Source organism: Sesamum indicum, linkage group LG8 (genome assembly GCF_026168435.1).
Source record: "Sesamum indicum cultivar Baizhima isolate 11 linkage group LG8, ASM2616843v1, whole genome shotgun sequence".
In the NCBI taxonomy this organism is placed as follows: Eukaryota; Viridiplantae; Streptophyta; class Magnoliopsida; order Lamiales; family Pedaliaceae; genus Sesamum; species Sesamum indicum.
This window is the reverse complement of record NC_142664.1, coordinates 660,033-675,747: the sequence shown is the minus strand read 5'-3', so window position 1 is coordinate 675,747 and position 15,715 is coordinate 660,033. Positions and strand designations below refer to the sequence as shown.

Sequence of the window (15,715 nt, the reverse complement as noted above, 5' to 3'; positions counted from 1 at the left end):
ATATATGAATTATCTATATTTACAAAGGATGATTAATAATAGCATTGGTTAAATTTTAAATATGATAATTATATTCTTGATTAGATGATTTTAAATATTGATTGTAATTATTATTATTTTTTTAACGAAAGTAATTCTGCCTTATTTTATATCAAGTTGATTTAATATTACTATTTTTTGCTTTGCGGATTATAATTCAAATATAAACGAGGCGTCCATAATTAACTCTAAAACAAAATGGACAGCACTTGGCCTGATGGCTAACGCCATGTTTTATGTATCATCGTTGACTTTGAAAATACAAAGGATCATATAGGGGCGAAAATTGAAGTGTAGTGTTATAAATAATCAACTTGCTGGATTTATATGATTTTCTTGTTAATTATTTAACTATTCAGTGTGTCACATATTTAGTGTAATATTTATATGATTCTTTTCAATATCTACGTATTTATGAACCTATAAGTGTTTGTGCGTGCATTTAATTATTGATCAATATTTTAGTAAATAAAAAAGCCGATAAAAATCTTTTTTGTGAACTTATCTTATGTAATAAAAAAGTATAGGAGTAAATTTTGGCTGGCAAATGAAAGAGTTTTTCTGAAATCTTGCATAATAAATGTAAGTCATTGTATGGTTCAAACAACAAACGAAATAAAAATTAAGAAAATATTGGTGATGGGATAGATTTTCTTACAGCTCATATGATGATTAGGAGTTGTAGGATCAATTTTATTATGACCCCAAATCTTTTGAAATTTTCAATTATTTAATTTTTGTTTCTTGGGAACGACAAAAACTGAGTCTGCTTCTCTTCTGCTCCGCAGTTATTCACTTTCTTTACATGGCCTGACAGATCTTACATCTGTTCTCATTTTTAGTTCATAATCAGTTAAAAATCATATTGAAGAGAAAGAAAAAAAGAAAAAAATCTGGGTCTGTCTGCTCTCTGCAAATTTCTCCGCCATACAAGTATCTCAAGCGACAGTAGCATTAGAAACCGCCATAAACCACCGTAGAGTCTTGGAATATTCCGGCAATCCTTCCATCGCCGGCGTCCTCTTTTTTCAGAGGAGTTGACATGGAGAAAGAGCCACTTCTTCCTTATAGTAGTCCAAGAAGACCCGAACCTCCACCGCCACCATTACTCTGCCCACTACCGGAAGACGATGAAATTACCATCCCGCCCTTGCTCCTCACCCCACCTGCCAAAGAACTCAAGGACAGGCTTATTTTTGGTTCCCCTTCAGCTTCAGCTTCATCTTCGTCATCCCAACTGAATGATTCTAACTCTTCGAACCTTCTTGAGGCCTTAGCCTTAACCCTCAACTCACCAAGGCCTTCAGTACAAAATCTTGATAATGAAAGATTCAATCTTGATCAGCAGAAACCAAATCTTGACCCAGAAAATCAACAATCTTGGTTGATTGATCCCAATTATCCAGCCTCCAAGACCAATCTCCACAGGTCCAGGACCGCGCCTGCTATGGCTGCTATCAATGAAATTGACCATTTTTCAGAAGCCAAGCCACCACAGTTTGGTAAACCATCAATTGTGAGGCAGGGTGTTATTCTCTTGATCATATATTTGAGTCTTGGTGTGGTTATTTACTCTTTTAATAGGGATAATTTCAGGGCAACTGAGACACATCCTGTAGTTGATGCTTTATACTTTTGCATTGTGACTATGTGCACAATAGGATATGGTGATATAACTCCCAATAGTACCGCAACTAAGTTGTTCTCTATCACATTTGTGCTTGTTGGGTTCGGTTTTGTTGATATCTTGTTAACTGGGATGGTTAGCTATATGCTTGATTTGCAAGAGAATTATCTCTTAAGGACTATGAAGGGTAGAGGAGCTCATGACCCTGGTTCGTATATAATTGATGTGAAGAAGGGGAGGATGAGGATTCGTATGAAGGTTGCATTGGCTTTGGGTGTTGTGGTTCTTTGTATTGGGATTGGGGTAGCCGTTATGCATTTTGTTGAGAGGCTGGATTGGTTGGACTCATTCTATTTGTCGGTTATGTCTGTTACCACTGTTGGATATGGTGACAGGGCATTTAATTCTTTAGCCGGTCGGATATTTGCATCAATTTGGTTGCTCGTGTCGACGCTTGCTGTTGCAAGAGCCTTTCTTTACTTGGCAGAGGCAAGAGTGGACAGGCGGCATAGGAGGATGGCAAAATGGGTGCTTGGCCAAGATATGACAGTTGCACAGTTTCTTGCTGCTGACATTGATAACAATGGATTTGTGACGTAAGTGCTTGTCTTTGCTCATCTTAATGAGTTATTTTTCAACTAAAATTGTACCCTACAATCATTTTGAAGGGCTAATTTCAAGCTTGTGCACTTCATATTGTATTAGAATATAATGGTTTGCTTCCTGATAATTGTAGTTGAAGAAAACTGACAATCTAGCTGAAGTTCTATCCATATTGAGCCTGCAACGTCTGCAAGTGTGTGTCATCGATTCATTTGTACACGACTGAAATGCTCCAAAATTAGCCTCACTTTTCATGTGCTTGTCTCAAGTTGGAAAATAAAAGTTAAAATTTCCTGGTACACTCAAATAGAAAAACATAATTTATAACGCATTTACCAAGTAGTTTTGGAATTTGGAGGGTTGATGCTTTTTGGTTTGAAGAACTTGCAGAAAATGAGAGTTATTGGACAGATAAGTTTTTAATTTGTTATGTTTCATCAAGATGATGGTGGTGTAATATAAGTTACTACTAGAAAGTAACAAAAGATGATGATAGCATAGCGATCATTGTGCCTGGTGATTTGTAATTGGATGTGATTTTAGCACACTTTCTGACTCTCTCAATTATGTAATTTTCCAGTAATGGAACAGTTAATCTTGTTGCTGGCACAAGTTCTCTGTGCACCAAGTCCACTTTGATCACACATTACTTAGGTTAATTCCTTGGTATAAATTCACTAGCTGCCTCTCAAAATTTGATATAGGGCATTCATTTTGCATTTTATTTTTCAGAAGAGTTCAATTTGAATATTGAATGGTTGATCTATTACATATTCATCGCCGAAATTTGAACATCATATCCTGTCAACATCTTCTGGTTGGAGTACTCTTGTGATTTTAAGTGAAAATGTCCAACTTTTTAGCCTCTTGACATATCCTGTCAACATCTTCTGCATGGAGCATTCTTGTGATTTTAAGTGAAAAGGTCCAACTTTAGCCTTTTGACATACATACTTGAGTTTGAAAACTCTCTTCCATATTTGCTGATGAGATCGTATAATTGTAAAGGATGTTCTTGGTTGGACAGTAAATTTAATCTCACCATTTTTTCTTCTTGTGTCTTCATTGTTTCAAAATGATCGTTTTCTTAAACAAGTTTGTGAAATTATCACTGAGGTTTCTTTCAAAAAATCTCTGTACTGGAGGAGTTATATTCTTTTCTTCATTAAATACATTCAGACATAGGTCTTATGTATGTAATTCTTTATGTTAATCTTTTACATAAGACGTTAATTGGTTATCATCTCTAAATACATTGGTTAATTGGTATAACCATAGTTTGCCCTTTTCTGAAATTTTCTTCCTTTGTTGCTTAATCTGGCAGTAAATCAGAGTATGTGATATACAAGCTTAAGGAGATGGGAAAGGTCTCAGAGAAAGACATCTTGCAGATATGTAAACAGTTTGAACGGCTTGACACCGGCAATTGCGGGAAGATCACTCTTGCCGATCTTATGGAAAGTCATCACTGATTCAAGAGGATGATCGAATTCATCCCTGGAACTCTTAAAAACAACATCATCATCACATCAATGCATGCTCCTAACTAACCACCCTTCATCGCCATAAAAGTTGTATAAGATGTATTCCGGGAACAAAAGGAAAAGGCAGTTGGATGCTCGAGTTACATGCAGATGCACTCAGAAGGAGACAACGATCACTCTCCGTTTGTTTTGGTGTTTGATGGGGTCTCAAACCAGGGAGGAGTTCATCCGCAAAGTGTTTTGCTCTAGACACCTGATGAATGCGGTTGGTCGGACAAATTATCTAGCTAGGAACTCCATGGACACAGAGATGTGGTTGTTCAAGAGAGCTTCATTGACTTGTATGTAGCAATTCTCAGAAAAAATTGTGGTGGCAGGGCAGATCACAAGAAGGGGATTTACATGTACATTTTGGCTTATTGTGTATAGGAAGAGAAGTTTTTGGTAGTTGCTGTGTTCGCTATCTATCTTCATTAAAGGGCCAAGAAAGAGGGTGTCACAGCCTATTCTTGTCTACTTGTTTTTTCAGTTCAATCTGTTGTTGTATTAAGACAAACTCAGATTGTGAAATGTGTTTCTCAAAAATTTCTTCACCACAAAATTTAGTGGAATTTTCTTCCGAGTGGGGATCAACGGAATTGAATTTTTATTTCAAAATATGTCATATATATATATATTTTTATCTTAATTAGCATATATATATATGCCACGTGTAAAATTTAATGTTTTTGTTTTTGGGGGTGAGGGAGGGGGGGGGGGGGTGCGTTGTTTTCTCCACGACTAATGGTATGAATCATCCAGAAAATATGAAAACAATTAAAAAAATAAAAGAAAGAAGGTAGTGGATGAGATGCAACTGGAGCTGGGCCCATGTGGGATCCAACTGGGCTAAGGTGAGATCCGTGTTCTATGCGGATCTTATCCATTTACTAAATGGGTCGCCTATACACCTCTATTATAATTTATAGGGCTACATGACACAAATAGGACATTGCGATGAGTTGGACGAACCCAAGTCCTAACGGCCGACAGGGCATAGATTGGTCCTAGAATCAACTCCATACCATTGAGTCCTGCGAGTTTGCGGAGTTATTATTGCAGTTGCAGCCGTGCAATTCCATAGCATGTGTGGGAAGTGGGAATTGGGATTTGGTTCCGCAAAGCAAATTGTAGATATTAGTAACTTGGATAGACCAAGTCAAGTCTTCTTTTCCTTTTCATGCAATTATTATAACATTTCTATATGTGTGTGTGCATGCTGCTCTATTCCCCTCTTTCTTAAAAGTCTCACTTCCCATTTTCTTATAGCTTTAATTATACTGTTATTTTTTAAATTTGATATAATTAATTGTATTATAATTATAGCTATAAGAACGTTAAATGAAATTTCATATTTATCCTCGATTGACTTACAAATTTATTATATTTAATTATTTACCCTCGATTGCTTTACAAGTTCAATATAAGTTGAATAAAATTTTTGTAATCAAATTACCCTTATAAGAATAAGATGTACTTTTCTACATGCATTAATGTGGGAAGATATATAAAAGTAGTTTGATTTGAAAAGATTTTTTAACCTATAATAAGTCAATTAGGCCAATTTTTTTTTGTGGATATCAATAAATTTTGTGAATTTTAATTAACGGATAAATCTATTTATTGGACGTAAACAAACTTCTGGAATTTTTCATTTAATTTTTAAATTATAGAAAATTTATATGTAATTACACTAAATCTAAGAAAATACGACATAATTATCCATTTCTTACATATATATATATAGATATATATGTCACTTTTATATATCTCCCCCCCCCCCCCCCCCTTTTTTTTTTTCTCTTTCATTCTTATTTAAATCACTCAACTCATCCCACTATAGATCCCCCCTCCCCTCACACACACTATTCTATGAGGCGATCTTTCAATGACTTTGACTGATGAACAAACACCATTACTCAAAAGATCATATCATTAACAAGAATTGGAAAAAGAAAAGAAAATAAATATACATATAAAAAGGGAAGAGATAATTGCGGCATGACCCCGTCAACCTCTCCAAATTATATATTATCAATATTTGGATACCCTTTAGCTAAAGATTGGACATTATTTTATGGTAATCGTTGTTAGCTAGCTAGATTATGTCCCGTAACCAATATATATATATATATATATATATATATATATATATTACAATGAGTTATCATATGATGGAAGTTGTTTAATATAATTATTGTCAGAAATACCTAACTAATGAGGTTTGAGTCAAGATGGAGCACACACATCATAGTCCTTAGAGTTTCTTTAGAAAATTGTTGTTTGTGTATGTAGAGATGCTTCTCATATCACATGGTCAAGAATGTTGGGACTGGTGATGGAATCAAACTCCATGGACCTTTCACATTTACTTCAACCCTCATTTCTGCTCTGCACATCCAAACCAAGAAAGAGATGTGGAGCTCAACTATTAAGTAGGAAAATATTGGCTATTTCTAAACATTCCAAGTGGAGTGGATGGCATATAATGATTAATGTACCTCTTGACCTCCCCCTCCCACCCATCCACCCCCTCAGGGTGGGGGCTGTGTGTGTTTGAATGAAAAATAAATAAATACAATTTTAATCATGTAATTTTAAAATTTTAGTAATTATATTCATTTTTTTAGTTGATTTGGCTGAAAAATTATATGAATTGGTCATGTGAAAGTCACATGCAATTTTTCAACCGAATTGGCGGGAAAAGGTCTAAAATTACCAAAATTATTAAGTTACATGACTATATAAGTTGTGAAAATTAATTTGTGCAGGATAAAAAATATCACCTTTTAAATTAGAGGACTAAATTATAATTTTTAGTGCTAAAGTATAGTGTAGTTGTGATGTACACATTTTCAATCCAGTAAATTTGTCCTTCATTCATATGATTCCTCACTGACATTGTAAACCAAATAAAGCATATTATTCTATTGCTATTATCAATACTTTTAATTTTTATATATATATAAATGTTACTGATGTTTTGACGTTCTTTGCTGTTGTTATTTTTAATACTACCGACTAATATTTAATTCGCTAAGTTACCAAAGAAAATTTCAAATAAAAATGTCGTTGGCTGCAAATTGAGACCTTTGAATGGGTCTTGAGTTGACATAGTGGATTCTATTTTCAGCAAATTAATAAGTAAAAATGTGTACAAGTCTCGTATTACTAGAAGAACATTATAAACTTCTGGAAATGTCCCCTTATTTTCCGATTGTAATAATGATAATACTTTGGACTAGATTGCAATTATCTTAGGTTTGCCTGTGATACGGATATATGTGTCCATGTCTGAAAAGATTCTTATTTCCGGTATGCACACCTAACAAATAACCTGCCCTCTTCTGCATTGATTACGACTAGGAATAACAATTTTAAACAGTTCCAAAGAGATCACACATATGTCACACATAATGGAAGCAATCCGAGTCAATAATTTCATGCTCTTCCCATCACAACTCCTCAAGCAATCCCCAATATTCATGCACCACTCAGTTTCATACACCCCTGTCTCGACAAAATTGCTTATTATATTTTTATGCAACATATCAGAAGAAGTACTACTATGCTGTAATATATTGAAAACTAAAATTTTAATGATTTTGAAGAAAAACACAGATCCAAGTGTAAATTTTATATAAGACTTTGAACTTGTACGACAATGTTTGGTTTGATTAATGTGTAGATGACACTATATACAGCAGTTGGTGGCCCGGCCCCCAATAATGAACTTGTACGACAATATGTATGTGTAATGTTGTACAAGGTATGTTTGGCAAGTGAACTAATTTTGCTGATTTTTAATTACAGTATATCTAGTCTGATTATTACTTGTCAGAATCAGGCAAGCAAACAGCTTTGGTTGGTGAATTTTGCCTAATTTTGTTGCTTAGCAACTAACAAAATCAAGCAAGTAGGAAATATGTCATAAAATGCGAGCTCACCCATTGATATTACATTGCATGACCGTAGAGCGATTAAATAAATAGATTAGTTAATTAGTGAAATGCATCATTCGCTAATCAACTATACCTTCACCATATTTAGTTAGGGAAAATTGCATTATTCATCATGTAACTATGGTGGGATGCTACTTTTGATCCATTTCAGTTTTAATTTTGTCATTAATAACAAGAAAATTTCTTTTTTTTTTTTTAATAAAAAAGAAGTACTAGCTCGTTATAATATTAATGTTTTTCATAAGTTTATTTGATTATATTGATTATAATTATAATTTATTTAATCAAAAAATAAAATAATTAAATAAAGGTTAATTTGAAGCAAGTAACATATGATTCAAACTTTCAACAGGTTTAATTATCATGGGTTTCTTGTAGAATGAAAATTTTCAAGGGTGGGTGGATGGGATAAGACAAGCGCCAATTGTTTCTCGTAATGTGATCATTTTTTTGTGAGATTGCTTTTGACCAAAATTTTTCAGGGTTTTTTAATTTACACATATACTATAAGCAATTGTCCAAATTAAGGTTGTGTTTCACTCTTTTCTTGTCTTTAAGGCATGAGTATTTCGTGCCTAAATTTTGCTCCGACATATTGTCAACGTTGAAACAAAGGGAAAAAAACAAAATTATTCATCATTTTCATGATGTTTTAAGCTATGGAGATCCATCCTAAAAATCAACAAGAAAATTTTAGGAAAGACAAAAACCCACATTCATATTCTGTATATTCATCGAGATTCATGAGAGAATTGTCGGACGAGAATATTTACTCCTCTGCCGATAATAAAATGGTATACAAGAAAGTCAAAATGTAAAACTTATATTATGTTATTTAATTAAGAAATAATTTCAGTCCCTTTAGTCCGCACCTTTTTTATTGATAAGACTAAAGAGTAAAGGGGTTGCCTAACCTTAGCTACGTAATTTGTCTCTTTATATTCTTATAGTCAAACTTTTATACTCTCTCATCCACCTTATATTTTTTATAATCCGGGGAATAGCAATTTTAGTTTTGTAAGAATTTATTTTAATAATTTTTAAATATATTAAAAATAAAATCGACTGAAATTTGTAGAATGATTAGAAAAATACACGTACAAAGTTTAATTGGGTTGACCCAAATAAAAATATATATAGATTCTTGTTTTATTTAGTTATTTCCATAATATTTGATTATAATCATCACTCGAATTTAATATTTTTTAATTGTATTGCTCAATATTGATCTTTAAATTTTTTTTATTTTTTTAATCACATTGTAGAAATAATGTATAGTAGAGGTGGTAGTATGATTATATTCCGGAGCTTCACAATCAAGTTTTATGTTTTTATTTTTCTCAAAATAATATAATGGAATACACTTATAAATAATAATAATGCATAAATTAAAGATAGGGGTGTAATAAATAGTATGTGGAAGGGAGATGGAAAATGATGTTGGGCGAGGGGGAAGAGAGGGCGGACGGACAGCTACAGGGTGCAGGTGAGCCATAGAGCATCACCCACGTGCCGGTCAGGGTCAAATGGCGGTGCAGCAGTGGGGACACGTGGTTCAGCCCAACCCTCCGATGTTAGCCTAAGTTTGAATAATTGACCGCTAAATAGGTGCTTTTAACCCACAACACACCCATCGTTGACTTTTGCTCTCTCCCGCCCCGACAACCTTCCTCTAATTATTCACTCTATTAATACCCCCTCTACATCTTAATTATTATCTAATATAATTTCAATAAATAGCTACCATTAATTTCTTAATCTTCATAATGAATAATTTATTGTTAATAAAATTGATTATAATTGCGTTATATATATATATTTTTTAAATTTAAAACATAAATTTATTCGCTAACATAAAATAATAAGAATAAATAAATAAATACTAATATTAATTATAAAAAATATTATACCTACCGTATATTCTCTTTAATGTAGATATAATTTTATGCACTAAAAATAGATATGGTGATCATCTCGCAAAGATAAATTAAATGTATATGTTAGATATTTTTTGTCACATGAATCTTAAAATATCAAAAAGTATCATATGATTTATTTAAATATAAGAAATATCAAAAGGGTTTGATATTTAGTAAGCAAGAAAGATGGAATAATTGTTTTCAAATAATGAAGTTTAGTGGTAAGTTGATGACACCATCCTTGATGAACTTGGGTTTTGTCAAACCATCTTTACGAAGTGGGGCCTACAGTTGTATTTTTCAAATTATCATAATTTCTTCCCCATTCCAATTATTTTTTCATATATATATAAATATATTATATTCAATTCATATATTTGTGTTAATTTATGTGTATGATTTATTAATACAAAATAGAATTATATCAATTTAGTTATATATATATATATATAAATAAAAAGAATTATGTAGCGGCAACGCCACCTCTCTGTTCCTGGAATAAAAAAAGAAAAAATAATTACTACAACTACTGACCTCAATCAAATCTTCTTCTCGTCAAAGTTTAAATAAAGACAGCATATATAGCGAATGAAGCGCTTGTCAAACTTCATATTTTTCCTCCTTGTCTCCTTTTCCCACTTCGTTCCTTTCCTCTTTATTCTTTTGTCATGTCTGAAGAATTCAGAGAGTTCTACTACCACCAACCCTTTCATGATGATCAACGCCGGGTTTCTGGTGGCGCCACCAACTTTCTATACTCCGCCACCGCCAACTCTTCCGCTGACGACTCATCATCACTTCATCCACAATATCTGCAAATGTTTGATCCTTCATACCTAAGCTTCACCGAGTTTCTGCATGGATCCGCCCATCACAACTCACTCTCCACCACCTTTGGCTCAACTTCCGAGGCGGTCTCCGCCCTCAAAGAAGAGGATAAACCGGTTGTGGGAGGCGGCGAAACCCCAGCTACGCCCAACTCCTCCATATCGTCCGCCTCCACTGAGGCGGCGGCAGGGGATCAGGAGGATTCAAACAAGGGCAAGAAAGAAAGTCAGGTGAAGGAAACAGCTGAAGATGGAGAAGACACCTCCAAGTAAGTTGTACTATTGTTATGTTATGTTTGACATTTTAATTTCTTTCTAGGTTTAGAGTTCGTAAATTAAGATTAGTGATTAATTAACTTGTCTAATTATTGCAAAAAAAGGGGTAAAGCGAAGAAGAAAGGAGAGAAGAAGGAAAGACAGCCAAGATTTGCTTTCATGACTAAAAGCGAGGTTGATCATCTGGAAGATGGATACAGATGGAGAAAATACGGGCAGAAAGCAGTCAAGAACAGCCCTTATCCGAGGTTTCATCATTTTCCTTAAATTCTTCAAAATCACTATGAACATGATAATAATTAGGTCGTAATGCATAGTTAATCATATGAACACTTAATTAAACTAAAAACCCATTAATTGCAGAAGCTACTACAGGTGCACCACTCAAAAGTGCCCGGTGAAGAAACGCGTGGAGAGATCATTCCAAGACCCTTCCGTTGTGATCACCACATACGAAGGACAACACAACCACCACGTTCCGGCGACTCTCCGTGGGAACGTAGCCGGAATGTTCGCCTCTTCCATGCTATCTCCGGCGCCGCCATTGACACTGGACGGTCACAGCTTCCCTCAAGAGCTATTAGTTCAGATGCCCCACCTCTACAGTTACGTCGACGGCGGGAGTACGAGCAATTTGTATCATCAACAGCAGCAGTTCCAGCAGTTTCCTGTCGACTACGGTCTCTTGCAGGACATAATTCCACCTGGATTTCCCAAACAGGAGCCCTGATCGATCCATGAGACATTCAATAATTCTAACACGTACTGGAGAAGCCAGCATTTTTAGTTACATATTTCTTCCTCTTATCTCTCTTCTGACCAGACACTGCTGCCTTTTTCGATACATCGACATGGCTAGTATTTATATGCTTTGTTTACTTGCATCCTCATCCCCTCAATCCCATTACTTCTCCTGTACTATATATATAAACAGTCATATTTAGTGTATCATTTCATGTTATGAATTAATCTAGGTTTTAATTATGTTAATTTGGTATATGATCTCTGCTAATTATAATATTTCATGAGGTTCATTTCAACATATATCGTACTAATTTTCAAGCCAGATGTTGGGTGTAACCCCTTTAGTAGTAAGCCTAGAAAACAAATTTCTAACTCAACTATTACAAGAATAATGGTTACAAAAAACTCTTAAAATTACAAGGGCAAAACACAATTTTCGTCCCACAGTTATAGGCCATTTTCGTTTTAGTCCCGTAAGTATCTAGGGTTTCAATTTGGTCCCGTAAAACTGAAAAATTCGCAATTTCAGTCCAAATTTCGCCGAAAAATTTTGTGGGTCGCCGGAAAAAGTCACATGCGATGCATGTGACTTTTAAAATTGGGGGTTCAATCCTGATTGGTTGGAGAAACTGATGTGGCGCATACGTAGAAATTAAAAAAAAAAAAAACGACGAAAATCGAGCTCGCGACCGTCGGGAAAGGCGGAGGATGGCTTTCACCAAATCTTTGCACAGAGGTGACCAAAATCGATGGGACTGGTCTCAAAAGATTCGCCAGAACGAGAGGCGTTCAATGATGGTCTTCCGAGCAGGTGGTTCGTTCAGACGAAGGAGAATACGCCGGCGGAAGGTGCAGTCGCGGCGGACGACGACCGAGATCTTCAAAACGATGGATCTTTGCGCCTAGTTGATGAAAATGGATAAGACTAGTCCCATTAAAACCGCAGTGAGGAGACGAATCCAATGGTACCAATCCGCGATCGTGGGTCGTCCTCTCGCCGGCGAATCGACGGGAATTGTCCGCAGCAGTCAATTTCAAAGCCCAGTCGTTGTCGTGGTGGGATCTCAAAATTGGTTGAAGGGTTTTGTTCTCCTTGCTATGGAGAATCGAATGGTATATGTGGTGGCCAGAAATTTCAAGTAACGGCGGCGGAATTGAAGAGAGAAGGTGGCGGCGACTGGCGGGCGATTTTTAATCCACGAGAGTCGTTTTTTTTTTTTTTTTTAATTTCCACATATGCGCCACATCAGCTTCTCCAGTCAATCAGGATCGAGCCCCCAATTTTAAAAGTCACATGCATCGCATGTGACTTTTTCCGGCGACCCAAAAAATTTTCCGGCAAAATTTGGACTGAAATTGCGAATTTTTCAATTTTACGGGACCAAATTGAAACCCTAGATACTTACGGGACTAAAACGAAAATGGCCTATAACTGTGGGACAAAAATTGTCTTTTGCCCAAATTACAAACCAATATACAAAAATATAAACAGATTTTAAACAGATTATATATTTATAAATTTATAATATTACAGAAATAGAAAAAAGGGGGGCGGGGGAGAGGGGAGTTGGCTCAGAGAGCCAGATCCAAAAAGAAAAAGCCCACGTCCACAAAGACTGACAACTTCTCACGGTTGCTTGAAACCACAAAGATTTTTAAAATGGTTCACAAAAAATGGAGCAGAAGAAGGAGAATGAGAAAGAGATTTCTAAATTGGTTTTTCGAAGCTAGAAGCCATGGAGGGCTTTTATCTAGATACAACATTAAAAATGGAGGGAGAGAGAGGTGGCGGAGAAGGATTTCTAAAGACATGAGAATCGGTGGAGAGGAGAAATCAGAGAGAGAGAGAGAAGAGGCCAAAGAGAGGTTGTGGAAGAAACGAGGGGACGAAAAGGGTTAGGTTTAGGGTTTTGGTATATTAGAATAATACCAATCGAGTCGATCAAATAGGTCGAGTGTATGGATTGGGTGTGGAGAGTGAGCTCAGCCTCCCAAGTGAGAGGTCCTAGTAATGAACTTGGACCTACCAATAATGTCATGGGCCATTTTCTCAACAACATAATTTTGCCAATTGCAAAGATGTCTGATTTATTTGGAGCATGCTAAAATATAGGATCGAGGAGATCAATGTAGTAATTATTTATAATGGTGCATGCATGTGAGGTACGTATGATTATAGCATGATAATTGATTATTGTTGTTTATGTAAAAGGTTAATGAAAGTACATGAAAATTTAGTTGAGATGCGGTTCGAGTCGGCTTTATAGTCTTCTAATTATAATTAGGATGACGTGCCTGATGATGGTACGAGGCATGTCCTACTGATGTAGGGCCTACCTTATATTATCGTGGGACCCCTATGATTATGTATTTGGGCTGACAAATTAGTTTCACGATATAGTGCATACTTCCGAGCAGTCGTTGTGGAACGATTGTACCTAATCTCAATTGGTGGCTATTGCTGAGTTGGTGAATATCAAGACCGAGGGCCATATTTCAGCATATATATGATCGAGCACTTGACCAATGCGCTTCAACTTAAATGACGTCATTTTGGTTTTTAGGAACGACATGAGGAACAATCTTTTAAAATTGTTTGTTCCAAAGCCTATTCGAAAATTTTAATATATATACAATACTTAGCAAAAAAAAAATTTCCTCTCTCTCCCTCCCTCCCTCCCTCTCTCGGCATGCAATAGAGGAAGTTGGTAAGTACATTACAGTACTATTATAGGTTTATCATTATTTTATATATATTATGCTAATTGTTTTATTTTTTTACAAGAAGCAGAGCTCGATCGACCATTCAAGTAGATGAAGTTGTTTGCTAGATGCTACAAGAAGAAGGAATATGGCGGCTGGAGCGGGCCTAAGGAGGCTGAGGTGGCGGTAAGTACATTACTAATATTATTTTTAAAAAAAATTAATTTTTGGTTGAAAATACTAATAATTTTGTTTGTTTACCAGGAGATGTTCCAGAAACTGATGGAAGATCATTAACCTCAGGCTAGGGCCGATGACCACCATAACCCTCTCGAATCGGAGGTCGATGGCAATGACCGAGCAGCAGATGTGGTTGGCTGCAGTCGGGGGAAAGAACAAGGGCTGTGTATTCGACCTTGGTTTAGAAGCTCCCTTCTCCAACAAAACCTACACATCACTATTGCCACCTCTACAGAAAACACCACCGTCACAACCAAACCCGGTCATGGAGGACCGCATCGGCCAACTCGACTAGTGATAGTCGATATCATGGCCATGGTGAGGTAGATGCGGACCAGCTCCTTGTCATAGCCGATTGCCTCCACTAGCGCCCCAACACTACTTCCGAGAGATCCCCGACCCGAATGATGATGATATGGACGTTACTGACGAGGAGGAATTTGAATTAGGTTTTTTTTTTGTTTTCAATTTTGTAATTAGATAATATTTTATATTAATATAATATTTTTTCTGAATTATTCATATTTCATAATGTTTGTTACATTCCATTATTTCATATTTATCCAATTAATTAAATTCATAAATATAATATTAAATTTTATTAAATATATAAATTAATTATTAGTAAAAATTTATTACATTAATTAAATTATTTTTTATAATTTATTTTATATTAAATAATTTATAAAAATTTTATTATAAAATAAAAAAGTAGAAATGATCTTAGTACTAAACAGATGACAGTTCCTAATACCATTGCTAAAATAGTTCTAAAAATACGTGTTCCTAAATTATATTGACCATTCCTAATACCATTACTAAAATTATTTTAAATACTTGTTTCTAAATAAGGATGGCTGTTCATAATACCATTGCTAATATAGTTTTAAGTACGTGTTCCTAAATAAGACAACAATCGTTCCTAATACCATTGCTAAAATAGATTTAAAGATGTGTTACTAAATAAGATTGACCGTTCCTAAAACAGTTACATAAGATTATTTCAAATAAAAATTTGAACGTGCCTAATATTATTGCAAAGATTGACAAACAAACCATTCGAATGACCGTTCCTAAATATATCACCAATACAAATAAATACAGTTCCAAAATTCAGGTATGAATATTACAAAGACCACTCCAAAAGTAATTCAAAATAAATAATATAACCGTTCCAAATATAATTCAATCCATTCTAATTTAAAAAAAAAAAGAAACTTTTTTACACAAATTCAATATTAGGAGCGGTCTG

General features: G+C 35.0%; 2 protein-coding genes across 2 annotated transcripts; both read left to right on the top strand.

The window, feature by feature from the left end:
* The first annotated feature begins 683 nt into the window (after positions 1 to 683).
* LOC105167314 (two-pore potassium channel 3) lies at positions 684 to 4,412 on the top strand. The gene is made up of 2 exons (XM_011086974.3): positions 684 to 2,262; positions 3,594 to 4,412. The coding sequence occupies exons 1-2, from the start codon at positions 1,082 to 1,084 to the stop codon at positions 3,739 to 3,741; spliced, it is 1,329 nt and encodes a 442-aa protein (XP_011085276.1). The 5' UTR covers positions 684 to 1,081; the 3' UTR covers positions 3,742 to 4,412.
* Positions 4,413 to 10,259: 5,847 nt separating this feature from the next.
* Positions 10,260 to 11,766, top strand: WRKY71 (WRKY DNA-binding protein 71). The gene is made up of 3 exons (XM_011086972.3): positions 10,260 to 10,769; positions 10,881 to 11,024; positions 11,140 to 11,766. Exons 1-3 carry the CDS (start codon positions 10,342 to 10,344, stop codon positions 11,504 to 11,506), a joined length of 939 nt encoding a protein of 312 aa, XP_011085274.1. The 5' UTR covers positions 10,260 to 10,341; the 3' UTR covers positions 11,507 to 11,766.
* The last annotated feature ends 3,949 nt before the right edge of the window (positions 11,767 to 15,715 follow it).